At 46.0% G+C, this 17,450-nt stretch overlaps 1 protein-coding gene across 1 annotated transcript in view; it reads left to right on the top strand.

Annotated features, from left to right (window-relative positions):
* Positions 1–796: 796 nt before the first annotated feature.
* LOC139417966 (sarcoplasmic/endoplasmic reticulum calcium ATPase 1-like) overlaps positions 797–17,450 on the top strand; it is a 103,434-nt gene continuing 86,780 nt past the window's right edge. The window contains exons 1-2 of the mRNA XM_071166995.1: positions 797–1,091; positions 17,429–17,446. Of these exons, the coding sequence (XP_071023096.1) occupies positions 974–1,091; positions 17,429–17,446 (136 nt within the window). The 5' untranslated portion in view covers positions 797–973. The remainder of the gene's footprint in view (positions 1,092–17,428; positions 17,447–17,450) is intronic.

Here is a 17,450-nt window from a genome sequence, read left to right as displayed (position 1 = left end):
CAATTGTGTTTAGGAGACTTTTAAATAAGCTGTCCAGTGTTTCCAGAAATATTATATATAATAAATTACAATATGAGTGAAATAGTTCTCCTTAAAAAAAAATGTAATTAAATATGTTTTAAAACAGCTTTTCTGTGTTTGAATGGTATGGCCATATCACAACAACAGAATGGTCTGGGCATATACTGGTCAGTAAAAGTATTACTGACAAGTAAACAGCTGATTGGGCCAATGAGACGTCTCACACAAAAACATGACGTCATCCGCTATGAGGAAATAGAAAGCAAGTTTGAGGTGGGATTTTTGAAGTGTTTTTTCCCCCCTCTCATTTATGCTTTTGTCATAAATACAAGTATAGGACGAGTCAACCACGTTTTTGGTGTTATGAGTAACATATTATGAGCTTTTAAAAGTGAGACTTTCTTTGCACAAGATGATGTGCCAAAAGGGAAGAGATCCATAACCCCAAGCATGAACTGATGACATATGAAACATTTGTATCTTGAGAATGACATAGTATTACCTCCTGTGACTTTTCATAAGAACTATAGGCCTAAACCGTATTTGGCTTATCAAAACGATGGGAGTTTAGCAGAGCTTTACACTCAGGTAATGACAACCAATAGGAAGGCAAGCGAGTGTTCGAACACGCTCACTCACGAGAGAGGCGGTCCCTACGCCGTCCCAACATATCACACCTTGTGGTTTGATGAAGTGCTGACTGCAGTAGGATCTATTGGGCAATAGAGTTGTCTTGAAAAGGAATCCGGCGGTACAGCTCCAATTGTCGGCTCGCAGAAGAGGAGGCAGGTGACCGTCTAGCAGGCAGAGCCACCTCCGCTTGGCAGTCTGAACGCAAGGCACATCGGTGGAAAACGACTGTATATTAGACCTTTATTGTCGTAATAGATGTTCCATATTTAACTACATGCCTTTTAATTTAATTGTTTAGTTAGTCTGTTCTCCCCCCGAGATGGATAGCGCGCACACGAAATCCGCATCTGAAGTTTTAGAGAACTTCAGTGTGAACGAAAACACTGGACTCACACTTGAACAAGTGAAATCTAATTTTGAAAAATATGGACCGAACGGTGAGTAACATTGTTGCTGTTTACTGTTATTCAGTTTACCTGGTTGAGTGTTAAATGCCGATTTCCACAGTCACGGATATCATTGAACAGTTTAGGGAAATTGGTTAAATGATTTCCCCGCGCCTTATTGAAAAACACGAATATCTGTCGCATACAATGTTTCTTCCACCCGACATCTTTTGACTGATCTTATGCTTGACGCTACTGTCCGTTGTTTAATTTTTTTATCACACTTCACTGAGCTACATTGAGTTTCTCGCTTTAAACAAAGTTGTGTGTAAGTGGGGAAACAACGCACTGAACCCGATCGCTCCTTATCACGGAGAACTATTACAACCTTCAACCAGATTAATAGAATATGCTATTATTGTAACACCTGTATTTAGGCTGGACGTCTATCGCATCGGTTTTGTAATGCATTCATGCATGCATGTATTTTTTTTGGGGGGGGTGGGGTAGACTAGTATTATGGCACGTTTATCAACGACAATTATTAATTAAGAATAAGTGCAATACTGTAACAATTTCATTTGGGGCTATAGTCAACAATAGGAATAGCCTTTACACATTATGGTACCATCTAGCTTTTTGATCATGACTCTGTTCCATTACATTACACATAGTCATTGGACTAAGGCACATTCTATACGGGGGGTTTATTGGATGCTCGGGTCTGGACATTAACATGCATCGCTTGCAATAGAAGCAAAATTACCTTATATTTTCATATCAGCGATCCATAATTATATATATTTTTAAAAGGTAAAAGTGATACATACCTTTTCTATAGGGTTAGGGTCCCACGTAGCCATATGTCCATGTTACAGCGCTTTTCTACGGAAAACAGACAGAAGACCGTGGACTACCTGTGCAAATGAGCTTTCTGGCTCTTCCGAACACCTGTGTGTAAACGAAAGATGGACGCCACAAACGTGTTGTCACTGAAAAATACTGTCGGCTGCAACTACGTTAAAACAGTGTACATACAGTAAGTGTGCGTTTTTCCATTAAAAAAAAAAATCATTTTAATGTGATATTTAAAGTACAGGGATTTATGTGTCTAGACCCGTACCTCATTTGGTAATCGATTCCCGTTTATAGAGGAGGGAGTATTTGGATGTTTTCACTTCCAGAGCCAATTCGCTCTTTAAACAGAACATGTAAGGTCATTGGACTAAGGAGTAACTTTAGTCTTGAGCTAATTGGAGAACAACTATTCACCCTTTAATTTAAATATAAATAGGTAACATATTATTTATTACATGTCATTCCTGCTATAGACAGTCTACTATTTCATGTGAATGGATATTTCACACGAGAGGCAGTCAATCAAGTTGATAAGGAGGAAGTGTTTCTGTGGGATAATTCTGTAAAATACACAACTGATAGAGAGAACTTGATTTACCTGTTTCCATTTCAACCCCATTAGTTGTAATACGCATGGTTAATACTCTAGGTTTGAAGTTACACACTCATGCCATGGTAGGCTACTGTATCAAGGGGAAGATACTGGCATTTAGTGATAATTCTGGATGCCACTATGGCACCACCATTAATTCTGGATGCCACTATGGCACCACCATTAATTCTGGATTCCACTATGGAACCAACATAAATTCCACTATTGCACCACCATTAATTCTGGATTCCACTATGGCACCACCATTAATTCTGAATGCCACTATGGCACCACCATTTATTCCACTATGGCACCACCATTAATTCTGGATTTCACTATGGCACCATTAATTCTGGATGCCACTATGGCACCACCATAAATGCCACTATGGCACCACCATTAATTCCACTATGGCACCACCATTAATTCTGGCTTCCACTATGGCACCAACATTAATTCCACTATGGCACCACCATTAATTCTGGATTTCACTATGGCACCACCATTAATTCTGGATGCCACTATGGCACCACCATAAATGCCACTATGGCACCACCATTAATTCCACTATGGCACCACCATTAATTCTGGATTCCACTATGGCACCACCATTAATTCTGGATTCCACTATGGCACCACCATTAATTCTGGATTCCACTATGGCACCACCATTAATTCCACTATGGCACCACCATTTATTCCACTATGGCACCACCATTAATTCTGGATTCTACTATGGCACCACCATTTATTCCACTATGGCACCACCATTAATTCTGGATTCCACTATGGCACCACCTTTAATTCTGGATTCTACTATGGCACCACCATTAATTCTGGATGCCACTATGGCACCACCATTAATTCTGGATGCCACTATTGCACCACCATTAATTCCACTATGGCACCACCATTAATTCTGGATTCTACTATGGCACCACCATTTATTCCACTTTGGCACCGCCATTAATTCTGGATGCCACTATGGCACCACCATTAATTCCACTATGGCACCACCATTAATTCTGGATTCTACTATGGCACCACCATAGTGGCGCCATAGTGGAATGATAACATTCATAAGTTGAGGAAACTCTTTTCATCTTCTTCTGGGAGGAAGGGGAACAACAGCGCGGAACAACAGCGCTGACTTGTGTGAAATCTGCACTGAAAACAAATATCCAGGACCATCCCTCAATGTGCTCAAAGGGGTGTTTCTATAGGCTACAACCTGTTGATGATGCAGTATAATGGTTCACGTCTTTTCCTCTGTGGATTTATTGGATCAAAGCCTTCCGCTAAATCCTTAATCAGATGTAGATGTGGTGCTGCTTAATGGATGTGTTACTGAACTTGGCACCTTTACAATGGTCCTGAGTCTTTGGCCTGATTATTTTTTGCATGGTGGCTGGAGCCTTTTCGCTATAGAGGAGCTGTGCTGTGCTGTATCATTAGAGAGAACCAGCAGTCCTTTGTTGCATGGAGCGAAACCTACCCAGAGATCTGTGTGTTGCTGTGACGACTTCATGGAAAAATAAACATCTGGTTACACATCTTTCGTTGCTAGTTGTGAACTGACTTCCCGTGTGTGTGTGTGTGTGTGTGTGCTCGTAGATATGTTTGCTTAAGGGAATACCCTTTCCTCTCTTGGCTGTAAACCAGGGTTGCGTTCAGTAGGGCACAACGTTGTGGAACGTTCAGATATAAATATATTCTGTGGAACAAACATGCCTCTCGAACATGTAGAAGAAGCAATCTTGTCAGTTCTATTCATGAAATGTCTATCTGCAAAGTTCAACTGTGTATTTCCTGCTGAACGTGACCAATGTCCCGCTCTCTAATCCCTCACAGCCAACAAGACAAGGAAAAGGAAGTGTTAATTTAAGTTTTAATAGCTACACCACTCAGCTGAGATATGTATGTGGCACACTGAACGGCTCGTTCCCCTCTGCCGACAAACCCACCACAGCCTGCCTTTTGTAGTTGACAGCAACGACTCACTGTACTTGGATTACCAAGTTGGTTACAGCGACTCACGCCAATGAGTTTGGTGATGGTTGCAGGGAGGGAGCCGCTGTTCAAAGTGTGTGGGTGGCATGCTTTTCTGTTACAAACTAGAGGTCGACCGATTAATCGGAATGGCCGATTTAATTAGGGCCGATTTCAAGTTTTCATAACAATCAGAAATCGGTATTTTTGGGCGCCGACTTTTTTTGTTGTTGTAGTATTTTATTATTAAAAAAAAAATGATACCTTTTATTTAACGAGGCAAGTCAGTTGAGAACACATTCTTATTTTCAATGACGGCCTAGGAACGGTGGGTTAACTGCCTCGTTCAGGGGCAGAACAACAGATTTTCACCTTGTCAGCTCGGGGGAACCAATCTTGCAACCTTACAGTTAACTAGTCCAACGCAATAACGACCTGCCTCTCTCTCGTTGCACTCCACAAAGAGACTGCCTGTTACGCGAATGCAGTAAGCCAAGGTAAGTTGCTAGCTAGCATTAAACTTATCTTATAAAAAACAATCAATCATAATCACTAGTTAACTACACATGGTTGATGATATTACTAGATATTATCTAGCGTGTCCTGCGTTGCATATAATCTGACTGAGCATACAAGCATACAAGTATCTAAGCATCTGACTGGGCGGTGGTAGGCAGAAGCAGGCGCGTGAACATTCATTCAAACAGCACTTTCGGGCGTTTTGCCAGCAGCTCTTCGTTGTGCATCAAGCATTGTGCTGTTTATGACTTCAAGCCTGTTAACTCCCGAGATGAGGCTGGTGTGACCGAAGTGAAATGGCTAGCTAGTTAGCGCGCGCTAATTGCATTTCAAACGTCACTCGCTCTGAGCCTTCTAGTAGTTGTTCCCCTTGCTCTGCATGGGTAACGCTGCTTCGATGGTGGCTGTTGTCATTGTGTTGCTGGTTCGAGCCCAGGGAGGAGCGAGGAGAGGGATGGAAGTTATACTGTTACACTGGCAATACTAAAGTGCCTATAAGAACATCCAATAGTCAAAGGTTAATGAAATACAAATTATATAGTGGGAAATATTCCTATAATAACTACAACCTAAAACTTCTTACCTGGGAATATTGAAGTCTCATGTTAAAAGGAACCACCAACTTTCATATGTTCTCATGTTCTGAGCAAGGAACTTAAACGTTAGCTTTCTTACATGGCACATATTGCACTTTTCCTTTCTTCTCCAACACTTTGTTTTTGCATTATTTAAACCAAATTGAACATGTTTCATTATTTATTTGAGGCTAAATTGATTTTATTGATGTATTATATTAAGTTAAAATAATTGTTCATTCAGTATTGTTGTAATTGTCATTATTACAAATAAAAAAAAATAAAAAAATCGGCCGATTAATCGGTAGGGCCCTTTTTTTGTCCTCCAATAATCGGTATCGGCGTTGAAAAATCATAATCGGTCGACCTCTACTACAAACCCTCCATGATTACTTCTCGCTCTCTGACACCGAGATGGATTGTTTTCATAGGGAGAATACAGGAGCTGTTCTGTAGTTCGTTTATTATTACACCTGTAGACAACATGACCACAAACAAACAAGTCCTGCAAACTAATCTCTTACTGGTGAACACAAACAGGATTAGGTAGGCTATTGCTGTATGGCAGTGCTTTTGGGCTTGGGGAACTCGTAAGGCCATAAGCCTAATTATCAAAGAGAGTTCTCAGTCAGTTTACCTGGTAAAAAAAAGGGTAAATAAATAGTCCGCTGTGCATGAGGGCTGAATATAATATTTCTGAATATTTATAATGTAATTTAGGAGTAACTAAAAAATAAAATAAAAAAAAGGTTATGAACTAGGGAAGCCCCTTGTTCCTTCAAGCGATCTGCTCTGCTGTAGCAGGTACTGGCAACACTCCAGGGGAAGATATATCGGCCAGTTTCTTAGACACAGACATAACATTCCTACGCCAGTACAGGACGCGAGGCCTGTTTCAAACTTTGTCTGGCTCTGGAACTCCTGGATGGAGGGTTCGTTAGGCACTGAATGGAAACTAAAGTGGACTATCTGGATTTATAGTTGTTTTCTATTGGAAAATATTTTTTTCTACAGTATTCTCAGATCACGACCATGGGCTATGTAGGGGAGACTCCTCCGTTTTAGATGATACATTGTCACCGTTGGTAGTGTCAGAGGTGCGTTGTGCCTTGGTGTTACTGTTATCCTAGCATAGCACACACATTCAGTAAGGCCTGTCTTACCCCTAGTCAAAACCTGTGGTGTCATTATGGAAGCCATGTCTCCTTTTATTCTGAAACTGTATGGGGGGGGACATTTTGTTTTGTGACCGCAAGTTTTAACCCTGTGTTTTACATACTCAAAGCTGAAACATTTGGGTGGGTTGATGACATTAACATGGTCAAAAACATTGGTTGTCACTTAATGAGTTGGTTTCAATTGTTACAAACGGTGACAAACACTAGCAAGCAGAGTATATTTCAGTTCTTTTCTTCATGTTAAGAGGACCTTCTGTCCACACAGACCAGTGGGACTCGCGCTTAGTGTCCTTGCTACTTCAGGCCACACACACCCACACCCATCCGGTAATATGTAGTGTGTCATTCACAAGAATAATTACAACTTCTCTTTTTGTCTGCTGGTGTTACTTGTGAAGACCGCGACTCTGAGCGTGTGTGTAGTGAAAGAAGACAGTACGTTCAGCGTGCAGAGGGGCCCGTCTATGACAAAAGATGTTGCTTTGAGAACGTGTGTGAGTGGTGACGTGTATTTGCAGCTCGCACCCCCAACCACATGGGAGGTGGTTTAAAAAAGCCTTTTTTTTTGTACCCCTGTGTTTGTGTAAGAGAAATGGGCCAGCACGCTGACTCTGTCGTCTGGCTGGGGCTGCTGACTTAATGTTTGTAGAGCACAGACCCTAACCCTACCCTAGGTAAAGCACAGACCCTAACCCTACCCTACGTTAAACACAGACCCTAACCCTACCCTAGGTAAAGCACAGACCCTAACCCTACCCTACGTTAAACACAGACCCTAACCCTACCCTAGGTAAAACACAGACCCTAACCCTACCCTAGGTAAAACACTAACCCTACCCTAGGTAAAACACAGACCCTAACCCTACCCTAGGTAAAACACAGACCCTACCCTAGGTAAAACACAGACCCTAACCCTACCCTAGGTAAAACACAGACCCTACCCTAGGTAAAACACAGACCCTAACCCTACCCTAGGTAAAACACAGACCCTAACCCTACCCTAGGTAAAACACAGACCCTAACCCTACGTTAAACACAGACCCTAACCCTACCCTACGTTAAACACAGACCCTAACCCTACCCTAGGTAAAACACTAACCCTACCCTAGGTAAAACACAGACCCTACCCTACGTAAAACAGACTAGGGTTGAATGGCGGAAACCTGGTTACCAAGATTTACGACCCAAAACTATGGGTGATGGCATTGTCATGCTGGAGGGTCATGTCAGGATGAGCCTGCAGGAAGGGTATCACATGAGGGAGGAGGATGTCTTCCCTGTAACGCACAGCGTTGAGATTGCCTGCAATGAGAACAAGCTGAGTCCGATGATGCTGTGACACACCGCCCCAGACCATGACGGACCCTCCACCTCCAAATCGATCCCGCTCCAGAGTACAGGCCTCGGTGTAACGCTCATTCCTTCGACCATAAACGCAAATTCGACCATCACCCCTGGTGAGACAAAACTGCGACTCGTCAGTGAAGAGCACTTTTTGCCAGCCCTGTCTGGTCCAGCGACTGTGGGTTTGTGCCCATAGGCGACGTTGTTGCCGGTGGTGTCTGATAAGGACCTGCCTTACAACAGGCCTACAAGCCCTCAGTCCAGCCTCTCTCAGCCTATTGTGGACAGTCTGAGGACTGATGGAGGAATTTTGTGTTCCTGGTGTAACTTGGGCAATTGTTATTGTCATCCTGTACCTGTCCCGCAGGTGTGATATTCAGATGTACCAATCCTGTGCCGGTGTTGTTACACGTGGTCTGCCACTGCGAGGACGATCAGCTGTCCGTCCTGTCTCCCTGTAACGCTGTCTTAGGCGTCTCTTGATATGAACATTGCAATGTATTGCCCTGGCCACATCTGCAGTCCTCATGCCTCCTTGCAGCATACCTAAGGCCTGTTCACGCAGATGAGCAGGGACCCTGGGCATCCTTCTTTTAGTGTTTTTCAGAGTCAGTAGAAATGCCTATTTAGTGTCCTAAGTTTTCATTACTGTGACCTTAATTGCCTACCGTCTGTAAGCTGTTAGTGTCTTAACGACCGTTCCACACTAGTCTATAGGGAAGTCTACACACTAGTCTATAGGGAAGTCTACACACTAGTCTATAGGGAGGTCTACACACTAGTCTATAGGGAGGTCTATATGTTCATTAATTGTTTATGGTTCATTGCACAAGCATGGGAAACAGTGGTTTAAACACTTTACAATGAAGATCTGTGAAGTTCTTTGGATTTTTACAAATTGGAGTCACAATCTACTGCAATCTACTGCAGCGTTCTGTCATGCTATCCAGGTCTGTGCCCAAACCATTTGAGCTTCTACTTTTAAAAATCCACCTTTCCAGAAACAAGTCTCTCACCGTTGCCGCTTGCTATAAACCACCTTCTGCCCCCAGCTGTGCCCCGGACACCATATGTGAATAGATTGCCCCCCATCTATCTTCAGAGCTTTTGCTGTTAGGTGACCTAAACTGGGACATGCTTAACACCCCGGCCATCCTACAATTTAAGTTTGATGCACTCAATCTCACACAAATTATCAATGAACCTACCAGGTACAACCCCAAATCCGTAACCATGGGCACCCTCTTAGATAGCATCCTGACCAACTTGCCCTCCAAATACACCTCTGCTGTCTTCAACCAGGATCTCAGCGATCACTGCCTCATTGGTTGCGTCCGTAATGGGTCTGCGTTTAAACGACCACCCCTCATCACTGTCAAAACGCTCCCTAAAACACTTCAGTGAGCAGGCATTTCTAAACGACCTGGCCTGGGTATCCTGGAATGATATTGACCTCATTCTGTCAGTAGAGGATGTCTGGGTATTTTTTTTAAAGTGATTTTCTCACAATATTAAATAAGCATGCCCCATTCAAAAAATGTAGAACCAGGAACAGATATAGCCCGTGGTTCACTCCAGACCTGACTGCCCTTGACCAGCACAAAAACATCCTGTGGTGTACTACATTAGCATCGAATAGCCCCCATGATATGCAACTTTTCAGGGAAGTTAGGAACCAATATACACAGGCAGTTAGGAAAGCAAAGGCTAGCTTTTTCAAACAGAAATTTGCATCCTGCAGCACAAACTCCAAAATGTTCTGAGACACTGTAAAGTCCATGGAGTATAAGAACACCTCCTCCCACCTCACTGAGGCTAGGAAACACTGTCACCACCGATAAATCCACTACAATTGAGAAATTCAATAAGCATTTTTCTACGGCTGGCCATGCTTTCCACTTTGCTACCCCTACCCCGGTCAACAACCCTGCTCCCCCCACAGCAACGTGCCCAAGCCTCTCCCATTTCTCCTTCACCCAAATCCAGATAGCTGATGTTCTGAAAGAGCTGCAAAATCTGGACCCCTACAAATCAGCAGGGCTAGACAATCTGGACCCTCTCTTTCTAAAATGATCTGCCGCAATTGTTGCAACCACTATTTCTAGCCTGTTCAACCTCTCTTTCGTATCGTCTGAGATCCCTAAAGATTGGAAAGCTGCCACAGTCATCCCCCCCTATTCAAAGGGGGAGACACTCTCTAGACCCAAACTGCTACAGACCTATATATATCCTGCCCTGCCTTTCTAAAATATTCGAAATGCCAAGTTAACAAACAGATCACCAACCATTTCGAATCCCACCATACCTTCTCCGCTATGAAATCTGGTTTCCGAGCTGGTCATGGGTGCACCTCAGCCACGCTCAAGGTCCTAAACGATATCATAACCTCCATCGATAAGGGGCAATACTGTGCATTCATAGACCTGGCCAAGGATTTCGACACTGTCAATCACCACATTCTTATCGGCAGACTCAACAGCCTTGGTTTCTCAAATGACTGCCTAGCCTGGTTCATCAATTAATTTTCAGATGGAGATCAGTGTGTCAAACCGGAGGGTCTGTTGTCCGGACCTCTGGCAGTCTCTATGGGGGTGCCACAGGGTTCATTTCTCGGGCCGACTCTTTTCTCTGTATATATCAATGATGTCGCTCTTGCTGCTGGTGATTCTCTGATCCACCTCTACGCAGACGACACCATTCTGCGTACTTCTGGCCCTTCTTTGGACACTGTGTTAACTAACCTCCAGATGAGCTTCAATGCCATACAACTCTCCTTCTGTGGCCTCCAACTGCTCTTAAATCCAAGTAAAGCTAAATGCATGCTCTTCAACCGATCAATACCAGCACCTGCCTGTCGGTCCAGCATCCCTACTCTGGATGGTTCAAACTTTGAATTTGTGGACATCTACAAATACCTAGGTGTCTCTCCTTCCAGACTCACATTAAGCATCTCCAATCCAAAATCAAATTCCTATTTTGCAACAAAGTCTCCTTCAGTCACCAAACATACCCTGGTAAAACTATCCTACTGATCCTTGACTTTGGTGACGTCATTTACAAAATAGCCTCGACACTCTACTCAGCAAATTGGATGCAGTCTATCACAGTGCCATCTGTTTTGTCACCAAAGCCCCATATACTTCCCACCACTGTGACCTGCATGCTCTCGTTGGCTAGCCCTCTCTTCATATTCTTCGCCAAACCCACTGGCTCCATGTCATCTAAAAGTCTTTGCTAGGTAAAACCCCACCTTATCGCAGCTCACTGGTCACCATAGCTGCACCCACCCGTAGCAGGCGCTCCAACAGGTATATTTTTCTGGTCACCCTCAAAGTCAATACCTCCTTTGGCCGCCTCTCCTTCCAGTTCCCTGCTGCCAATGACTGGAACGAACTGCAAAAATCACTGAAGCTGGAGACTCATATCTCCCTCACTAACTTTAAGCTCCAGCTGTCAGAGCAGCTCACAGTTCACTGCACCTGTACATAGCCCATCTGTAAATAGCCAATCCAACTACCTCATCCCCATATTGTTATTTTTTGTTGTTGCTCCTTTGCACCTCAGTAGCTCTACTTGCACATTCATCTTCTGCACATCTATCACTCCAGTATTTAATTACTAAATTGTAATTACTTTGCCACTATGGCCTATTTATTGCCTTATCTCCCTTATCTCACCTCATTTGCACACACTGTATATAGACTTTTTTTTCTTCCTATTCTGTTCTTGACTATATGCTTGTTTATTCCATGTGTAACTCTGTTTTTGTCGCTTTGCTTTATCTTAGCCAGGTCACGGTTGTGAATGAGAACTTGTTCTCAACTGGCTTACCTGGTAAAATAAAGATTAAATAAGTCAGTCACACTCAGAGGCCTTCTGGATGTTGAGTCACTGAGCTAAGCAGAGGCAGCATTGAGCTACACACAGACCCTTCTACTATCTGTCAGTGCTGCTCAGTCTTCACTGAATTAGACTTGATCATGTGGTTGGTTCTTACTGCTGTCTTGTTGAGGGGCCTGATGGTATCCCAGGTGGTAGTTGGTTGGCTCCGTTGAAGCAGCTCAACTCTCTGTGTGTGTGTGTACCGTATTTTACTACACACACCGCCCAGCCCTAGAGAACCCCCCCATGTCTGAGGTACTGATGCTATATTTGGTTAATTACTTTAGATACTATTAATAGAGAAATACATCTACATCTTGAGTTTAACAACCCAAAATGGCCGCTTCTCATGCCAAGAGTAGTAGTGAGTAGTGCGAGCCACAGTTGGACCAGGTAGGCTCTCCCAGTCCACTCACCACAACTCTAGTAACGTTACATCGCTCCAGGCCACGGGTGAGCTCTCTGCCAAATCCTCTGCCGTATCTCTGTCTCTCACGCACAAAACCGGAGAGACAGGCATTCACACACACACACACAAAGACGGGGAGGGAGACAGACCCAACTACCCTTAAACACTAAGTCAGCCTCCAGCCTCTCCTGGGAAGGAAGGTGCACTCTCCATTTATATTAAATGAGTGACATCCACTGAGTAGACACGATCATAGACTGCCAGTCAATGATACGTCTGACACTTACCATTCACATCTAATACGTCATCTGGTTAATGTATGTAGATTTACAGTGGGGGTAGAGGAAGGTCACCAGAGTTCACCTTTGTGTAATTTCTAGACCTGACCTGTTTTCACAGACCTTAGCCACAGTCAGTCCTGCTGGTCCTGCAGGTCTTTAACTATGAGACCGACCGAGAGAGAGAGTTGGAGTGCTTGCTGACTGCTCTGCTCTCTATGGCCTTTTGCCACAGCCGCTGACTGGCTGCTATTTCTTTGACTAACTCTGGCTGTTTTCTTAAATGCAGCAGTATGCCAACGGAGGGCATCTCCTGACCACCTGCTTATTACCCCACTATAAAAGCCAGTACCAGTTCCCTCGGTTTCAGAGATTAGCTTTTTAACTATTTAGTCTATGGGGTTACTATGCTGCACTTGCTGTTAGATGCCTAGAGAGCCAGTGCGTGACCCCCTATTAGGGCTTCCGAGTGGCGATCTAAGGCATGGTTCGATTCCAGGCTGTATCACAACCGGCAGTGATTGGAGAGTCCCATAGAGCGGCGCACAATTGGCTCAGCGTCGCCCGGGTTCGGGTTTGGCCCGGGGTAGGCAGTCGTTGTAAAGTAAGAATTTGTTCTTAACTGACTTGCCTGGTTAAAAAAATCTATAATTAATTTGTGAACCACATTTTGACCTATTCCCTTAATGGTGCTCTGGTCAAATGTAACTTTTTAGCTATTTAGTCTATGGGGTTACTCTGCTGGTCAAAAGTGCACTATATTGAGAATAGGGTGCAATTTTGATGCAGACCTAGTGTGTAGTGTCGGAATGTATCAAGGTCCTAAAATGCATTGCTTAACAGTTATTTTGTGTTATTTTCGGCAGGCGTTGGCGACGTTACCCAATGAAACACTGTTTTCCAGTAGTTTCCACAAGCCAAGTAGTCATGGCAACTGTTTTGAAAACGTCCACCTATTTGCAGTTGAGACTGAGAGGACCTCAATAATCTAGCCCTATTGCTGTGCTTTCCATATGATGACCTGTAGTTTTAGTCTGAAACCGTTACAGCTCTAATCATTAGGCAGAGGAGAAATTTTTAAGTGTGTGTGTATGTGTGTGTGTGTGTGTGTGTGTGTGTGTGTGTGTGTGTGTGTGTGGTAGGACGTTGTAGTGAAAGCTACTGACTCAGCACATCCCATGTCCTAGTGGTGACGGATGTTACGTTTCCTGGTGCTTCTCCTGGCTGTCTGTTACCGGCCATCAGACCTGGGTTCAAATACTATTTGAAGTCTTTCAAATACTTGAAGCATTTTCAGGGTTTCCACTTTTGCAACTATTCCATTGTGCCAGGCTTGATCAAGCCCAGCTAACGTATTTCAAATGCTACCTAAGCTCAGGTTTGCTGGCCATGTACTTGGACATGGAACCTCTATGTTCTGTTGGCTACTGTAACCAGGAAGTGATTCCTCTCTGGTTGGACTGGTAGTGTATAAACAGGCTGGCTTTTGTTTTCATTGTCTCATAGCCAGGGGGGAGAGCACATGATTGGTAGGAGGGCAGAAAATGAGAAGCTGAGAGCCGGAGAGAGAGAGAGTGGAGAAGAATAGAGGCATGGTGAAGTCAGTTGGAATGTTCCAGAACAGGCTGAGGCTGACGGAACCCAGATGACTACAGTGAGGAGGAAATCCTTGGCACAGAGAGGGCTGGGGAACCCCGTTCAACCCCTCCAGTCCTCCCTCCCTCTTTCCCTTCCAGCTAGCAAGGCTCTCTTCCCAGCTCAGACCAGCAGAACTAGGAACTGCAGGCAGCCTGTCTGCCATAAAAACAATAGTCTGCCTCCCCACTTGTCTAACCGGGAAAAGGGCTTATGTCAGACTGGCAGAGCAGGGAAAAGTTTTCTGGAACTTCGGACACAGTACACAGTCCTCAAAGGGGGTTTCCCCCATGTTCAGCTCAGAGCTCCTACAGGAACCAGCACCTCCATATGCATGTTGCTGAAATACTTTATTCTCATTAAACAATGAATAATACAGATCACTGTGTGTGAGGATGAGGCAAGAATGATGATGATGAGATAATTGGTTAAGAACTAAGAGGGAATAGAAAGCAGTAGGGCTATGACTGAAATGCATTCACTAGTTATTTATAGGCCAGTTTTACAACAACAGTTATATTCCTGCTTCATCTTGCCCTTTTTTTAAATGTTATTTTACCTTTATTTAACTAGGCAAGTCAGTTAAGAACAAATTCTTATTTTCAATGACGGCCTAGGAGCAGTGGGTTAACTGCCTGTTCAACTACTCTCCCACTTCCTGCTTCTTCTTGCCCTTACTCTCCTGCTTCATCCTGCCCTTACTCTCCCACTTCCTGCTTCATCTTGCTCTTACTCTCCCACTTCCTGCTTCTTCTTGCCCTTACTATCCTGCTTCATCTCGCCCTTACTTTCCCACTTCCTGCTTCTTCTTGCCCTTACTCTCCCACTTCCTGCTTCTTCTTGCCCTTACTCTCTTACTTCCTGCTTCTTCTTGCCCTTACTCTCCTGCTTCATCCTGCCCTTACTCTCCCACTTCCTGCTTCTTCTTGCCCTTACTCTCCTGCTTCATCTTGCCCTTAACTCTGTGTAATTCTAGTGGTCCTGAAATAAAAATACATTTCATTTCCCGGCGTGCGGGTGTGTGTCTGTTTTTGGAAGGGCTCTCCTCCGGGCGAGTCACGTCATGGTTCCTCTACTTTTCGGCCCTCTGAGTGGGATCACGTTTGATGACCATGTAAAACCTTCAATGCCTTAGTCATACTGTAGTTTGTTTCCAAACAGGTCCATCCTGCTTTTATATTTCAGTATTTCAATCATGACTTCAGAGTAAGACTGGAAATTATAGCCATTGAGAGCTTTCTGTGTTAGCAAATATCAATGTTTTGCCCTGATCTCAGTAGGGTTATATAGACCAGTCTTACAGGAGGTCTTAGCTTGACAGGGGAGTGTATTGCTATAGCATGTTCAGCACTTCATTATATAATTATATATATATATATATACATACAATTTAGCAGGTGCTTTTATCCAATGTGACTTAGTCATGCGTTCATACATTTTACGTACGGGTGGTCCCGGGAATTGAACACACTATCCTGTAAGGCCCATGCTTTACCAACCAAGCTACACAGAACATCACATTACCTGAGCTGTGACTTAGTGTTATGCTGACCAGTATAGATGGACATGTGCTGTAAAGAGGTTCTCATCACTGTGGTGGGTGTTGTACTGCCTGTCCCTCCCTCCCTCCACACCTCCCCCTCCCTCCACGCCTCCCCCTCCCTCCACGCCTCCCCCTCTCTCCACGCCTCCCCCTCCCTCCGCACCTCCCCCTCCCTCCGCGCCTAACCCTCCCTCCGCGCCTCCCCCTCCCACCACGCCTCCCCCTCCCTCCACACCTCCCCCTCCCTCCACGCCTCCCCCTCCCTCCACGCCTCCCCCTCACTCCACACCTCCCCCTCCCTCCACACCTCCCCCTCCCTCCACGCCTCCCCCTCCCTCCACACCTCCCCCTCCCTCCACACCTCCCCCTCCCTCCACGCCTCCCCCTCCCTCCACGCCTCCCCCTCCCTCCACGCCTCCCCCTCCCTCCACACCTCCCCCTCCCTCCACGCCTCCCCCTCCCTCCACACCTCCCCCTCCCTCCACGCCTCCCCCTCCCTCCACGCCTCCCCCTCCCTCCGCGCCTCCCCCTCCCTCCGCGCCTCCCCCTCCCTCCGCGCCTCCCCCTCCCTCCACGCCTCCCCCTCCCTCCACGCCTCCCCCTCCCTCCACACCTCCCCCTCCCTCCACACCTCCCCCTCCCTCCGCGCCTCCCCCTCCCTCCGCGCCTCCCCCTCCCTCCACGCCTCCCCCTCCCTCCACGCCTCCCCCTCCCTCCGCGCCTCCCCCTCCCTCCACGCCTCCCCCTCCCTCCACACCTCCCCCTCCCTCCACGCCTCCCCCTCCCTCCGCACCTCCCCCTCCCTCCACACCTCCCCCTCCCTCCGCGCCTCCCCCTCCCTCCACGCCTCCCCCTCCCTCCACGCCTCCCCCTCCCTCCACACCTCCCCCTCCCTCCACGCCTCCCCCTCCCTCCACGCCTCCCCCTCCCTCCACACCTCCCCCTCCCTCCACGCCTCCCCCTCCCTCCACGCCTCCCCCTCCCTCCACGCCTCCCCCTCCCTCCGCGCCTCCCCCTCCCCCTCCCTCCGCGCCTCCCCCTCCCTCCACGCCTCCCCCTCCCTCCACGCCTCCCCCTCCCTCCGCGCCTCCCCCTCCCTCCGCGCCTCCCCCTCCCTCCACACCTCCCCCTCCCTCCACGCCTCCCCCTCCCTCCACACCTCCCCCTCCCTCCACACCTCCCCCTCCCTCCACGCCTCCCCCTCCCTCCACACCTCCCCCATACACAGATCTGATAATGGTGAGAGCTGAAGGATAACATTTGTTTTAAATCATCAGAGTTGTTACAACACACTAATCCTTTAGTTTAGAAACACTGTCATGAGAAGCCCTCCTTTATTTCATATGTGATCATACATTTAAACTCAACTGCTCCGGGATGAAGTGGAAATGTTTACACACGTCAAAAGCTTCTCAAAGCCTGTTCTAAATGAATCTGTTAATCATTAACATGTCTTTGTGCTGTTCCTCCTCTCTCTCATTGTCCCCCCTCCCTCTCGCTGTCCCCCTTCCCTCTCTCGCTGTTCTTCATCCATCTCCCCGTTCCATTCCTCCACGGATGGTGTGATGGTGGTGTGACACTGACAGAGCTTCCGGCTGAAGAAGGTAA

This window comes from Oncorhynchus clarkii, chromosome 10 (genome assembly GCF_045791955.1).
Source record: "Oncorhynchus clarkii lewisi isolate Uvic-CL-2024 chromosome 10, UVic_Ocla_1.0, whole genome shotgun sequence".
Lineage (NCBI taxonomy): Eukaryota > Metazoa > Chordata > Actinopteri > Salmoniformes > Salmonidae > Oncorhynchus > Oncorhynchus clarkii.
Note: the sequence above shows the minus strand (reverse complement) of the source record. Positions and strands in the feature narration are given on the sequence as shown.